General features: G+C 40.6%; 1 protein-coding gene across 1 annotated transcript in view; it reads right to left on the reverse strand.

The window, feature by feature from the left end:
* The window catches only part of SCARB2 (scavenger receptor class B member 2), a 68,469-nt gene that overhangs the window by 18,016 nt on the left and 29,612 nt on the right, over window positions 1-20,841 (reverse strand). The window contains exons 3-5 of the mRNA XM_079919237.1: window positions 10,010-10,157; window positions 9,068-9,256; window positions 3,103-3,194 (exon numbers count right to left, since the gene is read on the reverse strand). Of these exons, the coding sequence (XP_079775363.1) occupies window positions 3,103-3,194; window positions 9,068-9,256; window positions 10,010-10,157 (429 nt within the window). The remainder of the gene's footprint in view (window positions 1-3,102; window positions 3,195-9,067; window positions 9,257-10,009; window positions 10,158-20,841) is intronic.

Here is a 20,841-nt window from a genome sequence, read left to right on the forward strand (position 1 = left end):
GGGTTTTTAAAAATTAATTCCTTGAAAAATGATATAAAATGCAAAAGACAGGAAAGGACAGGCAATAAATAGTAATTCTTCTAACTTCTGGTCAAGGTGGCCTTCTAAGTTCGTGAATTGAGGACATTTTCCAGGGCAGTGGTTGACAGAACAAAAAAGAGAACATTTAAAAGGTCTATACCCTACTCAAACACAAAAGAACATCTCCCTAGACAATGAAAGGTGATAACTGCCAAGTTGTGAGTAGGGCTACAACTGCCAGCCCATTGGACTGCAGGTCTGGAAGCCAGGAGAAAGATCTGCAAGTCTAGCTCCTGAGGTTAATGAGGATTAAAAGTGGTCCAGCAAGGGTGTGAAACCAGGATCTGGGGGCAGGGATTTTCTGGTCAGCGAGAGAGGCCGAAGAAAGCAAAGCTGAGCTGCTGAGAGGCAGAAAGCCCCAGGCACAGCCTCACATCCAGAACCTGAGTCAAGCTGCCTGCTGACCCTTTGGCCAGATCTGTGATGAACCCTGGGTAATCGTGAGGTGGAGACCCACCATGTGTACTGGTGTTGGGGTTCCTAGGTAGGCTACATGGAGGCAACTGCAAAAGTGTTACCTAGGGAGAGGTGAGAGGATAGATGGATGGTAGATAGAATGGATGGATGGATAGATAGATAACAGACAGACTTCCCAAATAATTATTCTGCAAGTCAACATTTTTTTTAATGGAAGAAATTTATACTAAGAGATAGGCAACAAAATCAACAATAAGATGAATTCACCTCAGAAGAAATTAAAATAATTGAACAATCTGGCTAATAAATATGTTGTTTAGTATCTTCAAAGAGACAAATGGAAGAATAACATCTGTTAAAAAAGAATGGTAAATTATTAAAAACAAACAAAAAAGAATGAGATAAGAGTAGTGAGACCCAAAGAATGAAAAATAGAAACCTTCAGAATAAAAACACAATAAAAAAGTTTTCTGAAAGAAAAACTCCATATAGGGATAAGCTCTGGACTGTAGGTAGTTGGAAAGAACTGGCTAACTGAAAGATCGCTCTAAGGAATTTATACAAATATAAGCTCAGAAAGATTAAAAATTAAAGGATCAAGATACAGAGAATATATCAAGAGGTTCCAATAAATATTTAATAGGAGTTTGTGGGAGGGTAGTGAGAATAGAGTGAATAACCGAGAAGCAATAATTTAAGAGATAATGGCTGAAAGTTTTCCAAAATTTACGAAAGATACGAGACCTTGGATTGAAAGTATGCCCCAAGGGCCAAATAGAATAAATAAAATAAATTCAAATCTAGATATGTTGCACTAAAACTGCAAAAGGCCAAGGAAGAAGATAGATATCAAAAGCCAATGGAGTAACATCTTCATAATTCTGAACTGTCAACCTAGAATTCTATACCCAACTAAAACCATTAACAGCTGAAAGTGCAATAAAGATATTTTTAAATATGCAAAGTCTAAGAAAGTTTACCACCCACAGATCCTCACCAAAGGAACTACTAATAGAGTGTTTCCCAACCTAGTAACATTTTGAGCCTGATTAATTCTTTGTGGGGGACTGTTCCGTACACTGCAGGATGTTTAACAGCATCCCAGGTCTCTACCCAGTAGATGCCAGTAGCAACCTCCAGTTGTGACAACCAAAAATGTGTCCAGGCATCACCAAATGTCCTCTAGAGAGCAAAATTGCCCCTGTTTAAGAACTACTGTACTAATGACCTTCAGCAAGAAGAAAACTAAATCCAAGGCGAAGATGTGAGAAGGAAAAATAATAATAAATTCATAAAATATGTTGGTATATTTACTTATTCACTATAAAAATAATGAAATTTTACTTATATTTGGCTTCCGAAGAAGGTGAAACAAGTTGTAGACAAGAATAACGTAGAAGGTGTGGGTATTAAGAAATGGGTAAAGTTATTGTCTCATTTGAAGAAGAGAGATAATAGATAGCTTTAGATTCTGTTAGAAAAAAAATGTTAAAGACAATCAAAGGGTAGAATAGATATAAACCAACTAAGCGTGAAAAATAATGTCAAAATGGGTCTCAATATATCAAATAATATATCATTATATCATAAATGTATCAGTAATTACAACATGTATATAAAAGGATTAAACTCTTCTATTAAAAGAAGAAAGAAAATATGGAAAGAAAATAACAGATTGGGTTTAAAACAAAATCCAGCTATATTCTGTTTACAAGTAAATCTCCTTCCCAGCTCAGTACCCAGTCATCTAGTTAACCCTCCAAAGGCAATACTGTTGCCAGTTTCTCATATTCTTTTAGGGTTCTTATATCCTTGGGAATGTGTGTGTGTGCACGCATGCGCTCCCTCATGCATGTGCAAATGTATGTGTATGTACCTGGATATGTGTGTTTTAAAAAAGTTAAATAAACTTAAAATTTAAAAACAGTTTTTGCTTTACAGAAAAGTTGTGCGGATGATATTCCACGCCAGTTTTTTTGCCTGTATTTCTGGGAAGCTGCGAAGTAAATTTAATGTTCAAGAACAAAATCCCTTTTACCATAGTTCCTGAAGAATTAGCCTCCTTTTCTCTCGAAGATTCCTAATTTCTATGACTTAAAGAAGTCATTCTGCTTTACGTGTGGCTTTATTGCAAGCTGCCTCAGTCCCTATTTGGAGGTAGTTTGTTTATAAATTATAAACATTAAAAATATTTTGAAATGCTATAATGCTGAACTCAAATGTATTTCATCTTAAAAAAAATACACAAACAATGCAGAATCACTAAATTAAATAAAAAAAAAGGACCTCTCTCCTTCCCCCAAAACAAGCAGTGATTTGAGAAGTATTTGCGCTGCAGCTACATATCATTCAATGACTAAGCGGAAGAGCAAAACTTTTCATTGGCTTGTGATTCCCAATCTTGATTTACAAGATAATAATTTTACACATTTACACTATATTATTTATATTATAGGATATTTTACATAATTATAGATTTTTTTAATCTATAGGTTTTTCATCCAAAAAATGATAGTGCTGAACTTCTTTGAAATAAAGCAGAAGTGGACGTTCAATTAAATGAAAATTGAAAAAATAATTACACCAATAAATCATTAGACTTACGTTTTTCCATTCCATTCCACAATCTTGGAAAAGTTAAGGTAATTGTCTTCTCCAGTTAGAAAAACATAGTCTCCATCATTAGTCCCATTTTTCTGAAAATAAGTGAATATGGTCATTTATAGTAACTGTGATGGTTCATTTCATGTGTTTACTTGGTTAGGCTATGGTGGCCAGTTGTTTGGTCAAACAATACTCTAGATGTTGCTGTGTTTTGTAGATGTGATCAGTTCGGTTTCAGTAAAGGAGATTACTGTTGATAATGTGGGTGGGCTCATTCAATCAGTTGAAGCGTTTAAAAGCAAAGTCTGAGGTTTCCTGGAGAAAAAGGAGTTCTCTTCTTAAGACTGAAACATAGAACTCCTGCCTGGGCTTCCAGCCTGCTGGCCTGTCCTATGGATTTCAGCCTTGCCACTTGCCAGGACCCACAAGTGCATAAGACAATTCCTTAATATAAATTCCTGAACAGATATATAGATCTCCATTGATTGTGTCTTTCTAGACAACCCTAACTGATACAGTAACTAACACATTTAATCTGTATGAAACTGCCCTAGTTGGGCCTAATTGAAACTGCCCTAGTTGGGCCTAATTGCCTCATGAGACTGAACCACAACTAGGGAATAGAGGAACTATTTTGCTAAATCCCATATTAACCATATTATTACTTTATGGTTTTAAAAAGTATGAGCCCAATTAAATAATGGACAAAGGATTTGAAGAGACATTTCTCCAAAGAAAATATACACATAGCCAATAAGTACATGAAAAGATGCTCAATATTGTCAGTTATTAGAAAAATGCAAATCAAAACCACAATGAGATACAACTTCATACCCATGAGGATGGCAATTAAAAAAAAAAGGAAAAGAACAATTGTTAGTGAAGATGTGGAGAAACTAGAGCCTTCCTGCATTGCTGGTAGGAATGTAAAATGTTGCAGTTGCTGTGGAATACAGTTTGGCAGTTCCTCAAAAAGTTAAACATAATGTTGCCAGATGACTCCCAAATTCTACTGCTATGGATATACTTGAGAGAATTCCGCTCCAAGGTTTATATCCAATGGTCATACAAAAACTTGTACACAAATGTCCATTTGCAGCATTATTCATAGTAGCCAGAAAGTAGAAATAAACCAAATATTCATCAACTGAAGAATGGATAAACAAAGTGTGGTATATCCATACAATGGAATATTACTCAGCCGTAAAAAAGGAATGAAGTGCTGATACATGCTACAACATGGATGAATCTTCTAAACATTATACTAAATAAAAGAAGCCAGACACAAAAGATCATATATTATATGATTTCAGATGAATTTCATTCCATTTATAGGGATGTCCAGAATAGACAAATGCATAGAGATAGAAAGTAGATTCGTGGCTACCAGGAGCTGGTGGGAGGGGGAATGGAAATGACTGCTAACAAGTTGTGTTTTTTTGGAGGGGGAGGGGCTGATTAAAATGCTCTGGAATTGTAAAGTGCTGGTGGTTGCACACCCTTGTGAATATACTAAAAAACACTGAAGTGTACACTTTTAAATGGTGAATTTTATGTTAAGAGAATTATATCTCAATTAAAAAATAAAAAAGCATAAATCTAGGGCCAGGACCCAATTATACTTGAATAGAAAAAAAGTGGTATTAATATAATCCCATTTTTCAATTGAAGTTTTCTTGAGCTGTATATTCTTTCCAGGTTACACTTCTTAATGGCACAGACAGACACACTGTACATTCTTACAAGTTCTTCATCTGGGATGGAGCTTTGATTTCTGGGAAATAGCATGGGTTACTCTGAAACATTTAAATGCTTAACCACTTAGTTTAGACCACATCTGAGTTAAATGGAGGACTTCAAGAAGCAACATACATGTATTTATTTTTTAGTATTTTGGTCTGCTTCTTTTCAGTCTTTTTTCTACACAAAATTTGTTTATAGAACTAAGATATATTATATATAACATACACATATAGTATCTGCTATACACAATTTTTATACATACATACAATTGTGTATACATATATACAATTTCTTTACTTATGTGTATAATATATTTCCTGTATTATCGAAAGTTCTTCCTAGGTACAACTTAATGACCCCATAATATTATGTGGAAATAATTTAACCATTTTCTTATTATGAATATTTAGTTTTGAATTGTTTTGCTACTATAAATAATGTATGAATATCTTTATGGCTAAAAACTTTTTCCGTGCTTTTATTTTCTAAATAGACCACTAAAAGTGAAATTGCCAGATAAAAGAACATGAACATTTTTTTTTTTTTTTTTTGCGGTACGCGGGCCTCTCACTGCTGCGGCCTCTCCCGCTGCGGAGCACAGGCTCCGGACGCGCAGGCCCAGCGGCCATGGCTCACTGGCCCAGCTGCTCCGCGGCATGTAGGATCCTCCCGGACCGGGGCACGAACCTGCGTCCGCCGCATCAGCAGGCGGACTCTCAACCACTGCACCACCAGGGAAGCCCAACATGAACGTTTTTTAAACTTTTGAAACATAGTATCAAGTTGCTCAAGGTCACCCAGTGGAAACAGCAAGATAAATCAGTTTACATTCCCCAAACGCCTTTTGTTAAACTTTGCTTATTGGATCAACAAAAAAGGGGTTTCTTATCTCTTTTCGCATTTCTGTATTCACACTCTTTTTTCATTCAGTCATTTTCCTTAAAAAAACATTCATACTTTTTGTGAATTCTTTTTTCAATTTTTTTGCCTACTTGGGTTCTTCTTTTTGTCACTTAACACTACTTCACCAACTATGCCAATATATCAACATGGTCCACATACATAATAGTCATGTTGTGTTCCACATATGAAATTTTACATGAGTTTAAGATATGAGAAAGGACTCCTCTTTAAGGGCAACAATATGAACATACAATTTAGAAGCAAATTCACATAAAAAAATGCTGAACCACCAAATTTTAAAAATGCTTGTGTTACTTCTTGAAGTTCTCCAATGAACTCAGATGTGGGTTAAGCTAAGTGGTTAAGCATTTAAATATTTCAGAGTATGTCCAAGAGTTCTCCCCAGCTGTTACTGGCCCAAGAGTCAGACACTGAATGTCAATGCTTCCCTGTTACTTGCTAGAACTTTTGTTACTTGAGAACAAGCAGGAATAAATAGGTTTTGTGTTATTGCAGTAGGGTTGTGGGTTGAATACAAGGAACATATCACTGCAGGAGGTTGAGAAATGTTCTGAGAATAAGACAACATTCATACCACTAGCGTAATGCATGCATAATCTATCCTCCCAGTACAATTGGCTGGACTGGCTGACCTCTCAAGGATACTCCCCAGCCACCATCGCTTTAGACATCCAAGAACCCACACTCACTGGGAGGTGCTTGAACTCTCTTATGCCAAGGAAAACAGAGGTACCCTAAAATCAACGGGTAAAGATTTGCTGATTGGCTTTCCAGTAGGCAAATAAGAGCGCCTGATATCCAGCCAGGTCCCTTGTTCTCAGGAGCTCTGTGCCAACACTCTTGTCTGTATTACCTCATCCTTCTCACTCACACACCCTGTCCCGCACCATTAATTGTTTGGCTGTTTCATCATTAAAGTCTTTGAAGGAAAAGTGTTCAACGGCCTTAACTAAGGTTTTCTTTTTTCATCACAACGTGTATTGGAGCAGGTGGAACGGGCACACAGGCCTAGGGGATCAGAGGGGAATGTGGCAGACGCCACTGAGATTAAGGAAAGATTTGAGGCTGAGCTCAGATGGGTACAGAGCAGGAGGTGTCAGTGAGGTGCAGAAGCCCGTGGTCTGTCCCGGTCTTGAATGAATGACGGCCCAAGTAGGGACCTCTGTGCTGCTGGAGACAGAGTCAGGATTGGCCAGAGCAGATGAACAACTGAACAAAAAACACCTTTGCCTTTTTACCAACAACACTAGAGACAGTTTACTTGGCTCCCAAATGGAAACATATAGCAGTCATTCATATTAATTCAGGGTCTTTATTTTGAGCCGGTCATGGAAGGGGAAAAAGAATAACGGTTCCTAAAATGTGTTGCAACTTATAGTTTGCAAAGCACTTTTGTGGCCTCTCATTTGGCCATTCTAAGCAAACTTTGAAGTGTAGATACCTTTAGCCTCAAGTTATAAATGATGAAGCTGAGGTTCAGGAAAGTCCCATAGCTATTAAGCGAGAAAGTCAGAATGCAAATCCAGGCCCCCTGAGTCTAAGTCTCATGCTCTTTTCCTGCATGTGGGAAATCTACACCAGGTACTAATCTAACTGAGCAATGCCAGGGCTTTTCACTAACAGGGCCTTGTAGAGCTACAGTGGTGCTTGCAAGGAGAGGCAGAGAGGGAAAAACTACAAAGTAAAACCACACATCCTTGCCACGGGAAAGCAAAAGTGCCAATTTTTAAATCTGTCTGTAAATGTGAGTTACATTTTTAACAGGTATTTAAGGATATTAGTTATACAAGTTTGATGAGGTCAGTGTAAAAACAAAAAGCAAGCTATACCATGAAAGTTATCAGAGAAATACTGAGATATTAGGAACAGGATCTACTTGGCAGATGGATGGTAGCCACTGGGACCAAAGGGTGCTTAAGGAAACCTTTGTATCTTTCCGCAGGAAGTTTCCTGGAAATTATTTCTAGGCGGGAGTCTAGTCGCAGCTTAACAAGAAATCGGTGCTTCCTCCGGTCCTGTGGAAGCTGGCTCCTGTGAGACGGAAGCTTCTAGGGAACATCTGTTGGGTCTGCTTGCCCAGAGTGAAGGATTTAGGAGTGGTGGGACCCTATTCCTAGGACCAGCCTCCTCTTGCAAAGATAATATTTAAAAGTTGTTTACCATTTCGTTTGAACAGTTTTTAAGTTTTATATATCCCTGAAGGTAGAGGGGCAGTATTATTACCACTAAGCAACTGAAATGCTAAGAGATTACATGATGAGGGTGAGGTTCTCCAGTAGTTAGACCCAGAGAATAACCACAAATTTAAAGATGGGGAAATTCATCATAATTCCATATCCTGTCCTGAACCTACCTCTCTTCCTGAGTTTAAGTTTGTCATTTACCAACCTTCCAACAATCCATTTTACTCAAGTTTTTTTTTTGTTTTTTTTGGGGGGGGATAGATTTTTAATTGCTTTTCATTTTAATTCATTGGAAGCTCAGGCAGCAATAACATATGCTTTGAATAATAATTACGTGAATACTGATATTTTGGGGTTCAAGCCAAAGTAAATAAAATCTGCCAAAAATGATACAAAATTCCACTTATAAACAAAAGAAATCATAGACGAGGGACACACAGAGTTTCAAATTATCCAGCCTCTTTCACAAATGTCTAAAAACCTAACAAGTAGCTCCCACTCCTAATGGACTATCACATCCCTATTTAGTTTCTTATTTGCCTCTGTCAGACTGATCCATGGGTTTAGTCTCCAAGTCATCAAAACAAGACTCGGCATTGATCACTGAAATTTATGACACTTTGAAAGACTGCACCCGATTAATGGCACAGCACACTCTATATATTTTTCATAGTGACACTCATTCAAAGTCAGCACTGGTAGCATGCTAAAATTGTGGGATGGGCTTCCCTGGTGGCGCAGTGGTTGAGAGTCCGCCTGCCGATGCAGGGGACACGAGTTCGTGCCCCGGTCTGGGAAAATCCCACATGCCACGGAGCGGCTGGGCCCGTGAGCCATGGCCGCTGGGCCTGCGCGTCCGGAGCCTGTGCTCCGCAATGGGAGGGGCCACAAGAGTGAGAGAGTAGACCGCGTACCACAAAAAAAAAAAAAAAAAAAAAAAATTTTTTTCCCCTACTAAAGCACTTTCTTATTTTTCCCATACTCTACAAGAGATCTAGAATTCCAAGCAACTTTGGTCTTCTCCTAGAAGAAACCCGAAGTGAAGATAAAATCTGTCTTGGAATGCCCTCCTCCTCAGTTAAACAAAGAATCTGTGAAAAGAAAAATGGACTTACCCCATAGAACAGGCCAAAATAGGGAGAGATGTCAGGTTTTAAAATGTTGATGAGGGATAAGATCTCATCTTTGTAGCCCCAGAGCAATTCATCCACCGTGTGGGTCACAAAGAGCTTCTGCTGATACGCCTTCAACAGGGCCTCGATGAGCTCGTGGAGAAAGGGTAGCTTGGCCCATTCCATGGCGGTCTGAGGAACACAGGCACATTCAGAGAGCAGTGTCCCCACCCCACTCTCCTACTGCCCCTTCAGCAAACGGGGCTGCAAACGTAAATGTAAAACGTTGAGATCAAACAGCTGAGAGGTTAACCAAAGAGCTCCTCTCTGGCTGAGTGTGAAGAATAAGACTCTTCACTTATTGTCCTTTCTCAGTATTACATTTTGTAACTGTCATTTTAGCATCCTCACTCGCAACTCTCAGAGTTCTCCCAACACCACAGAAGGGGAAAAACTCTTGCAATATATTGGCATCTTTAGCCACAAGGTGGCACCATCTTCCTCCCGATCCGGGTTAGAGGCTGGGTCCCCATAAACTCTGCCCCACTAGCCAGCTGGGCAGGGCCAGACCTGGGATCTAATACTTTCCAGGTCCTGGGTCCACCATAAGTGTCCAGCTGCACATGCAGCGGTCACCCAGGAGTTGGAGTGGGAACCTCAGAGGGGATAGAAGAAGTCTCCTGGGCCTCATATGAACACACAGGAAGAAACTGTGAAAAAAATCCTAAAACTTACATTCTGTCACCATTTGAAAAGACCACATTTGAAAAACCTCAAAAAAAGTCTGAAACGAACTTTAAAGAAGGGGGGAAAATATAAATATATACATACACACACACATATATATAACTTAATAGCTCCTAAAGGTAAAACCATAATGGCCTTAACTTAGCTTTTTCCTTTCTTCTAAAATCCACAATAATGAGATTTAAAATGCCTACTTACCAGTGCAGGAATATTTAATGTTCTAAGTAAGTCAACTTTAGGGTCTCCAACAGATTTATCTCGTTCAAAAACATAGGCCTTGTTGCTCACGGCGGATATTGTTGTTCCGTTATCTCCAAATTGAATATCTTCTTTGTTTCTGAGTTCCCTAGAAGAAGACGATTTCGTTTGAAAATAGGCAACACTTTACTAAGTAACACTTTTCCTTTCTTTCAGCATCAAAGTTATTTTCAATATAACATTCCCAGTACAACCCATATTGAGGGAGACTGCAGATACTGACCCCCTAAACCCTGGAGATTTAAGCTATAATGTGAAAAGGAAATGAGGCCCCGGAGAGAGGAAAAAAGTGTTGTTTTGGGCTTCCCTGGTGGCGCAGTGGTTGAGAGTCCGCCTGCCGATGCAGGGGACATGGGTTCGTGCCCCGGTCCGGGAAGATCCCACATGCCACGGAGCGGCTGGGCCCGTGAGCCATGGCCGCTGAGCCTGCGCGTCCGGAGCCTGTGCTCCGCAACGGGAGAGGCCACAACAGTGAGAGGCCCGCGTACCGCAAAAAAAAAAAAAAAAAAAAAGTGTTGTTTTCATTCTTTCCCCTCATAATTTGGGAAACGCAATGGTCAAGGGTCACCTTAACTAGGGAATCAAAGCCAGTGAACTCTCTCCTGGGTTATAGTTTGGTCCCAAAATATTTTCAAATTTTTCAGTTCATAAATTCAGTTTCAATTTCAATGTGTTTACCCATGTCTTTTTATTTCTAAGTTGAATTCAATTAAAAATCCATTGAACAAAACGAATGCCTAAGGTTTAGTAAATTAGAGGAGTTCACTCCTGGCTTTGATATCCATTTCAGCTTGGCGTCTGTGAGTGCCCCCAGATGAGGTATTAGCAAAGTTGGTAGGAGGTGTCTGGTGCCAGGCCTGAGACTAGGGTGAGGGAAGTGATGCACCTGCCTTGGGTACAAAATGTAAGAGGTGCCCAAACACTCAGTAGTCAAAACAAATAATACTTTAATGCAATTTTAAAAGATCAAAATTAATGCTAAAAATTCATGATGAACAAAATATCAAAATTTTATATAAAAACAGGACTGATGTTTTGACAATCAAATGCCTCATGCCAGTCCTGAGTCTGCCTGGTCCATAGTAGATGGTCACTAAATTGCCATGTCTATTCCTTCTCTGCCGCTTACCTGTTCTTCTTCCTGTCTCATCAAGGGCTGTGTTGTCTCACCTGGTAGCCCTGTGTCTCCTGAACCCTTGAACTGTAGCTAATTGGAACTGAGATGTGTTGTAAGGGTAAAATACATAGCAGATTTCAAAACCAGTACCAAAAAAAAAAAAAAAAAGAATGTAAAATATCTCAACTTTTTTATATTGATTACATGTTGAAATGATACTATTTATTTTTTAAATTGAAGCATAGTTGCTCTACAATATTATATAAGTTATAGGTGTACAGTACAATACAGTGATTCACAATTTTTAAAGGTTATACTCCACTTATAGTTATTATAAAATATTGGCTATATTCCCTGTGTTGTACAATATATCCCTATAGCTTATTTTATACCTAATAGTTTGTACCTCTTACTCCCCGACCCCTCCCTCCTTCCCTCTCCCTGCTGGTAACCACTAGCTTGTTCTCTATATCGGTGAATCTTTTTTGTTATATGCACTAGTTTGTTGTATTTTTTAGATTCCACAGATGAGTGATATCATACAGTATTTGTCTTTCTCTGACTTATCTCACTTAGCATAATGCTCTCCAAGTCCATCCACACTGCTGTAAATGACAAAATGTTGTTCTTTTTTATGGCTGAGTAGTATTCCATTGTGTGTGTGTGTGTGTGTGTGTGTGTGTGTGTGTACCACATCTTCTTTATCCATTCAGAAATGTTACTATTTTAGATGGAATGAGTAAACTAAAAATATATTATTAAAACTAATTGCATCTGTTTCTTTTTATTTTTTTTTAATGTGGCTACTAGAAAAACCTGGAATGACATATGTGTTTCACATTATATTTCGATTGAACAGAGCTAATTTAGACAAAGGTACGAAGGCATTAGGCAGTGGGGCTACCACCTCCTCCGGAGGCCTTTCCCAACCACAGCCACACGTGGGGTTTCCCATCCCTTAACACCCATGGAGCCTGGCACTCAGTTATAAAATGCTTAGCGACGTCATTTAGATTGTGAAGAAAGTAGCTTGAAGCCTCAGGTAGATTGCAAGTAAGCTTAAGAAACTTGTATGCCTCAAATCTTTTCTAGATTTTAAAATAAAAATAGACAAGCAAACAATAAACAAATGCATACCTATACGTAAAAGCAGATGAGTCTTCGTTCTTCTCTAGTACTTAGCACCAAGCTACACACAGTAATATAAATATCTGAGACTTGTACAGCTCTTCCAAGGGTTTGACCACACTACGCCATTTGATATCATTTAATCTTTCTAACAAGCCTGTGGCACACACGGAGCAAGTATTTTCATCCAACTTTTCCAGATGGGGACTCAGGCCAGTGGAAGAGTCAGAACCTAAGCTCAAGTCTTCTAATTCTTGCCTAGTACTCTCTCCTCTGAATCAGATGGTCTCTCCTAGTAGGTGCTTACTAACTGTCTGTAGGATGAAACTGATGAGTGCCTCTAGTAATTGCCAAATCTAAATAAGTATGAGAGAAAAAAAGTCCACGCCCTTCCAGTTTGCGAGGAATACGTACAAATACTTGTTAAAAGCCTTGTGCAGTTTGCAGTTCGGGGTGTTTGCACTGGACGTTTGGTTGTTAGATACTCACTCCCCTTTCTGCTGGTCAGAGCCCTCATTTTCTTTCCTCTCCTGCACTGGGCAGTGGGGTGGTACCCAATTCCTTTTCCTTGGCCCTGGAATCCTGAGCACAGAGCCTCAGGATGGAAAACACAGTAGACAGACGTCTTCTCCCAGGACGCACAGATGACCCATGGGCTCCTGGGACTTGGGTCTACAAAGCTTCCCCGGCCCCTGCCCCTTTCTTCTTTACACGTTTCCTTGGGAGCTGTAACCCACTTTATAGCCTTCCAATACACGCTCTTTTTACTTAAATTAGAGGTTTCTCTTGCTTGCAACCAAAAACCCTCTCATAGAGAAATCATAGCCCATGAGGAAACAGAGATTCAGCTAACGTAACTTTCCCAGGACTAACCAAGAAGTGTCAGACCCGGGTTTAGACTCTTGGTAGCCTGACTTCATGTCCAAGGTCTTCCTTGAATCTACACCTAAGGGAATGCAAAGGGATTTGTTAGAAGCTGGAGGAAAAGAAGAAATTTCAAAGGCAAATCCCTGTCTGAGCCAAGGCAGGTGCCTGCAGAGAGGGCCCCTCCCCCGGTCTGGTCCCAGAGCCGCCCTCCAGGGAAGGGGAAAGGACAGACTTCTCCAGGAGAAGCTGTGTATGATCGGGGCCCAGGATCCCAGCTTGGTCCTGCTGACCACCAGGGAACTAGAAGTAGAAAAAGCGACCCCAGGGTGAACGCCAGTTTCCTTGCACTCACAGAAAGCTGGGCCCGGCAGTCAAGAGCTGGGATCAACACAGATTCAGAAGTCAGGGACCAACACTGCCAAGTTTTCTAACTGATGACGAAAATCGATGACCTTCCCAAGACTTTTTGTTGTTTTCACTGAGCCTTAGGTCATACACCTAGAGGCCTGAGTAATTCCAAGTCTAGAGCCTGCTTCGTTTATGTCTATGTATGTTTACTGACTTTGAAGATGACTTTTAAAATGTTTTCTTTACTGCTTACCCTGTAAGAACCTGATGTTTTAAAGGGAAATTGCACATGGATGTTCCAATCGCTTTCTGCCTCGTAACTTGACTTGGTTTCTCAATAAACTTCAAAAAGTCAAAGCCAAGGGTTCCCGAACCACAGAAACATTTCATTCCCTTGGCAGGCACAAAGGGTTCATGTCAGGTGACTCAGAGCTAACCAGGAGACTTCCCTCAGTCACCAGCCGTCCTCGGGCATGGCCGACACACAGCCTTTGCTGAGCCATCTAACTGAAGGGAGACAGTGTCACAGGGCTGTCAGGAGTGGCCTCCAGCTCTGCAGAGGCCATGAAAACCAAGGGGAGGGATGGCAAGGGACCTCCATCTCAAAACAACATGTGACAGTCAGAGGAAACCCAAAAGGCTTCCCCTTCCAAGCACACCTGTCTCGCTGGTGACCCTAGGGAGGTCACAGCAAAAGGAGAGGGAGTTTAGTAACAAGAGCAACAAGTCTCGTTACCCAAATCTCCCGATAGCTGATCAACCATAGTCAGCTAGAGGCAGGGCGCTGTCCTGGTGAACAGCAGACTGAGAGCAAGAAGTGATGGATTCGTGCTTTACTGTATCGGAGAAGACCAAAGAAGCTTCCAGAAATAGAAACAAAATTAAAAAAACAAAAAGGCAAAGCAAAATCGCAGGCCTAGACAATTAATTAAGGAACCATACTTGAAAGTGCCTGGTATAGTCCATGGTACTTAGTAGATACTAATTAATCCTACTGATTGATGTCAAACACTCCAGGACATCACAGGCTCAGAATACAGTTTACTGTTTGTTAATCACAATGATAGCCCTAGTCACTAAGAAAAGGTTGATTACGCCCCATGAACTGTTTAATCTGGCAGGAAAATACATATTGATTTTACAGATATTTCATTTAAAACGTTTTTTTAAAAGAAGTTCTCACTTTTTAAAACAAAAAAGAATTTTTAATCTCCTGAATGTTTAGGCAAAATCTCACCATCACAAAAGGCAAAAAATACGCCTGAGATAAGGAAACCAAAAGGAATAATTTTAATCAATTGGAAAACTAACATCTCTGCAATATCTAATTCCTCAGAGGTGTTGGATAAATTAGATACATTCAATATCATATAATCCAATGTCCCAAGTCATTTCTGTTCTCCATTCACCCAATGCTCCCTGTTGAGGATTCCTACAAGAAGTGACTGAACACACTGGGTAGAGTCTGGATTGAGATCTGATTGTCAGGCTTGCATTCAATCCTGGCTTCATCCGTTACTAACTTCTGTGCCTCAGTTTCCTCATCTGTAAAATGGAAATAACAGCATCCCTTCCTTGTAGGGTTGTTGTGAGAATTAAAGCCACATAAGCTTGACATCCAGTTAGAACACTACCTGGCGCATACTAAGTGCTTTAGGAAACATTAGCTACTAATATCATGTAGGAAGGGGCTTGTGCTAAGTTCTTGAGAGGGAGAGATGTTAAGACCTGGGTCCTGTCCTCAGCAGAGCAGAACAGGCTGCCGTTTAAAGGGCTACCTCACATGTAGAAAGAGCTCTGAAGCTGACCCCAAGGTGCTAGGTCGGGGGCAGGGGGGGTGGGCAACTGGAATGGGTGTCCTGAGGGAACACTGGGCAGGAGCACACTTGGTTCCAGAAGGAGTAGGCTTCCCGGGAGTGGGAGGGTGGAGGGGCTCCCAGACAGAGGCAGAGGGAGAGCAAGGCAGGCAGCATCGCACGACAGCACAGGATGTGTTTCCTAAGTGGAGGGTGAGAAAACTGTGGTGGGGCAGAGGATGACGCATTGCAGAGGCGGTTTAGAAAAAGCAGCCAGGACTTCCCTGGTGGCGCAGTGGTTAGGAATCTGCCTGCCAATGCAAGGGGCACGGGTTCGAGCCCTGGTCTGGGACAATCCCACATGCCGCGGAGCAGGTAGGCCCGTGTGCCACAGCTCCTGGGCCTGCGCTCTGCAGCCCGTGAGCCACAACTGCTGAGCCCATGAGCCACAACTACTGAGCCTGTGCTCCGCAGCGGGGGAGGCCGCCGCGGTGAGAGGCCCGCACACCACAGCGAAGAGTAGCCCCCGCTCCCCGCAGCTAGAGAGGGCCCACGCACAGCAATGAAGACCCAACACAGCCAAAAATAGATAAATAAATAAATAAAAAGCTTCTTCCAACTTTGTGTATGTTAAAAAAAAAAAAAGGAGCAGCCTGCAGCTCGGGGCATGGCAGGAAAGTGAAGTGCAGTCAGAGTGGATGGGATGACCCAGAAGAGAGGGCAGAGCAGGAAAGCCGGCCAAAGGCGGAGTCTGAACAGCGGGCTGCTGAACTTTCTATCACCACTGCCTTGTCAACTAGGAGAAAGACTGAAAACCCAGAGTCCACAGCAGGACTCGGAGAAAAAGCACTGGGTAGGGGGTGGGCGGTGGCCCATGTTTGTTGGCCATGTATAAGAAACAGCTTCACTGCTGAAGACGGAAATGGTTCCCCGTCCTCCAAGTGTTACCCTGACCCTGCTGGCTCACCCAGGACTCCACATGCATTTAAAACCCACCTGGTCGCCGCCTTTTTGTACAGGATAAGAAGCAGATCTTTTTCTATTTTTCTCACTTTTGATTTTTTAAAAAACTGATTTATCTAAAGCTATTTCTGTTTCTATTTTGAGAAAAACGGTCCTATCAGAGTAGAGTGAGTCAGGTTTAGAAAAAGAGATAAGCATCCTCTTACAATAATGGAAACAAAAACCATGGCATTTAAATTTTTTTCTACCATCTCTTTGGTATTTAAAAAATATATATATATATATAGCTTGGCTCAGAGTTGAGTAAAGGACCAAAGGAATAAGAGTACAGCATTTGAAACTTTAAACTAAGTTCCTATCTTGGCTAAATTGTAAGGAGACAATTAGATCCATAAGAAATTAAATGTGAAAAAAAGAGAACTACAAGAAAATAGACTTGAATATCAAACCTTTGAAGGAAGTGGGACTTTTTAAACTCAGAAATGATAGAAAAGTTCATTACAGAATAGATTTGGTTACATATAAATTTTAAAATTAAAAATGCAAACAAGGGCTTCCCTGGTGGCGCAGTGGTTGAGAGTCCGCCTGCCGTTGCAGAGGACGCGGGTTCGTGCCCCGGTTTGGGAAGATACCACATGCTGCGGAGCGGCTAGGCCCGTGAGCCATGGCCGTTGAGCCTGCGCGTCCGGAGCCTGTGCTCCACAACGGGAGAGGCCACAACAGCGAGAGGCCTGCGTACCGCAAAAAAAAAAAAAAAAAAAAAAAAAAAAAAGCAAACAATAGAGAAACAGTTGCCACAATTGTGACACAGGGTTAACGTCGTTATTATATAAAAAGCTTATGGAGTGGCATGAACACACCGGAACCCAGACAGGCAAACTGGTAAAGGACAAGAACTAAGAATGTGGAAACACAATCGGTTGGCAAACATGAGGAGAACATTCAATCCATGCGGTAATCAAAGGATGGAACGAGAACTGATAGACATATCCAAGAAGAAGGGAGTGGTTAAGTATAGCAATATATTTCCTCTATCTCTTGAATATTATCATCACGAAAATATATTTGTATAATTACTAACACATACATGGGAAAATACCTCTGATGTAATATTAAGTGAGTAGAATATACACGTATGTACATGAACATGCATAAGTATAGACAGTATAACCATGTAAAAGTAAGACACAACCATGTGAAAGTGACTGAGAATCTATCCATTAGCACTGGTTATCTTTGAGACAGTGAAACCATGGAGGGTAGCAGTAGTTTTTTTATTTTACTTTCCTGTACTTTCAACTTTATCTTTGCTGCTTATATATATTACTTTTATAATATAAAATATATTTTACTCTTTTAAAGGTAATGCTATATATGATATTGTACATGTTGATTACTTTATAATCCAGTAATACTTAATGGTCAGTGAATAATAATTAAAAAACACTTAGGAAATATTTGTCCCTCGCATCTTTTTCCTTACTATCAAAGCAGTAATAAGACCTTATAAAAGAAATTAACAATCCAAACAGCAAAACTAAGAAAGTCAAGGAGAAGATGTTTAATGGGATATAGTAAATTCAGCAAATACATGTTAGAAACATGAAAGTTAGTTGATAGAGCCCTTGGACACATTAAGTTTTTAAAAAATTCTTGAAATGCTAAATAGTAGGCAAAATAGAAAAAGAAACCGGACAAAATGAAAAATCTCAAAAAGGCTGCAGAAGCCATTGGATACACAGTTTTAGGCAAGTAGGTCACTAAGCAACAGGATCGTGAGGCAAATTAGCTTTGTGTCAACAGACCTGTTCCAGGGCTGCTCCATCCACAGCTTAATAAAAATGTAAATAACACACTACATTCCTTAAACCAGACTGACTGGCTTTTTATCTACATGTGGAACTTCCACCATCTTTTTCCAAAAACATTAATATTCTGAACTCATGAATACGTGAAAGTCATGGGGAATGTGCCACTGTAAATTGTGCGTCCCATCAATCAGGCCCTGCACTGCCCAGCGTGGCCTCCCCATCTCAGAGACTCCCACCCCAGGCCAGTCCACACTGACCAATGGGGGGCCGCATGCCCTCGCCTTCTTTGCACACACATGGCTGACTCAGTCTGGAGGGAACCCGTGGGACTGTCAAATACTGGGGCAGAGCTACTGGAATGTTCTGTCTTTCCCATGTAGCTAAACAATAGCATAATTAAGTCATAAGTGACAGAGATCAGATCCACCAAATGATTACAGAAGACCCATTAGAGGGGCTGTAGGTCTCCCTAAAAAGCCAGGTTTTCCTACAAATCCCAGTTCACAGCCCACTCAACCCTACTAGGAACACTTAGCAGTTTGTAATGCACATGTGAGTAGCCGTTCCTAAACAAAGTCACTCATTTTCAGGACCCTATTCCCCTTTCCTGAACCTGTCCTTGGGTCCTGGGTTTCCCTGACTCAGTCCTGGGGTTCCAGCTGAGCCACTTGTGTCCTGTGGATTTAAACCACGGCTGAGGATGTTTCATTCACTTATTCTATAGATATTCACTGGACACTGGATATGCAGAGATGAAAGGATTTGGTTCTTTCCTTTCACTTTATCACATACCAGGCAGAGTGCATTCAAAGTCAGGGAAAATCTAGGGGAGAACAGAGAGAGGTGGTGGAGTTCCTTCTTGACTGAGGGAACGGCATGCTTACTGACAGGGTAGGGTGTCTAGGGCTGTAAAATTAATTGGAGTTTGGTTAGAACTGTGCTGTCCACTATGGTAGCCACTAGCCACACGAGGCTATTACACACTTGAACAGTGGTTAGTCCTAAATTCAATGTGCTATAATGTAAAATACACATGGATTTCAAAGACTTCCTATGAAAAAAAGAATGCAAAGTGCCTTGTTAATAATTCTGAATATTGATTACATGTTTAAATGATACTATTTTAAGTAGTTTGGAGGTAAATGAAATATTCAAATTAATTTCTCCTGTTTCTTTTTACTTTTTTTTTAATGTGACTCCTAGAAAATTTTAAATTACATATATGGCTCATATAAAGAAAAACAAAAATGTTGCCTGCAATTACAGTTCCACAAAGATCAAGCCATCAGCCACTGCAGTAGCCCACCGACAGTGAGCCTGAGGGGAATTCAGGATGGAGAAAAACAGGAAGCATTCTGTGCTTTGGATATCAGCCCCTAGATAGTCAAGGTTCATATCTAAGGAAATATTTCAATGACCCTAGATTCTTGCATCTTCCCATACATAGAAAACAACTTAAATCATTAACTTGAAATGTCTATTCTTTGTGATTAGCAGTAACTTTTTGATGTTCAACTATGTGTTTCTTTCCAGCAAAAAAGTTCACATATATCCTGGCCCCTCCCTTACCTCTTCGGGACAGTTTCTCAGAGGTATCTGAAAGGCTGTCTCCTGGGCTATAGGCCTCAGTAAGACTAAACTCAACTCACAGCTCTTATGTTGTGCCTTTTTTTTTTTTTTTTGTCAGCAGTTTTGGCAACCATGAAGACCCAGAGCAGACTTCTCTCCTTCGCCTGAATTCTACAAGGATCCAGAGCCTTGACACCAGCAGGGCCCCTTGTGCCAGTCTGCCTCCTCAACGAGTCCAGACAAATTTAAGTGAGTCTCTCTTAGTACCGGATCTCCCACTCTTAGCTGAAGATCTTGAGTTTATTCAGAGGTTGTTAAACTCCTCACTATGAGGGGTAGGTTATCCTTGAACTTAGGTTCCAGAAGAGGTGCCTGTATTTGCTCAACTGAAAGACACTGAGGTTACCCTCAGGTGATAAACACTGGGATGAGTTTGCTCAGCTGAAAGACCCTAAGGAGGCTTGGACTAGGTGATTAAGTAGGAAGCTGACCTGACATCCTTCCTCAATTTGGCTACCTTAACAGACTCTGTCGGGATAAAAGTGAAGATATCACATGAAAGCTTTGCTCAGAGGAAGAGGGACAAGGGTCCTCCCAGTCAGTTATGGCTTTCTCAGGCAACTAAGACATTTATGGGAGTGATGGAAGCAGAGTCCCATAAGGAAACCCACTCATTAGTTTAAAACGTGCTTGTCTGGGGACCATGTATGAGAGTTGGCCACTCACTGATCCCAGCACCAATGGTTGTTTTAGAAGAGACACGTAGAAGAGCAGAAGTGACTCTAGGGTAACACCTAGAGGGGTTAAGCTCACAAGCAGCACATTGCCCATCACACAATCTCATTAGTAAATATTATTCCTGACAAATTCAACTTTAAAATAGGAAACAGTTTCTCAAACAGAGAAATGAGGGGTATCAGAAAGCCAACCTCCAACTAACAACTAAAACCCAGCCAGGTTTAGGGATGTACAGAATTTATACTTGCAAGTACTTAAGTGAGAACTAAGGAAATCTCACCCTAAAAATGGCTGAGAAGGGGCTCTTTTTGCCATTCTAAAACTGGTTTTTGCATACGCAGTTAAAGAAAGCCAGCTTGATAAAATATCTTTTCAGATTTCTGACCTTAAAGGAACAAAAGCCCTCTTAGGACTTAGGAGGAACTTGCATTTCTC

Source organism: Stenella coeruleoalba (genome assembly GCF_951394435.1).
Source record: "Stenella coeruleoalba genome assembly, chromosome: 4".
NCBI lineage: Eukaryota > Metazoa > Chordata > Mammalia > Artiodactyla > Delphinidae > Stenella > Stenella coeruleoalba.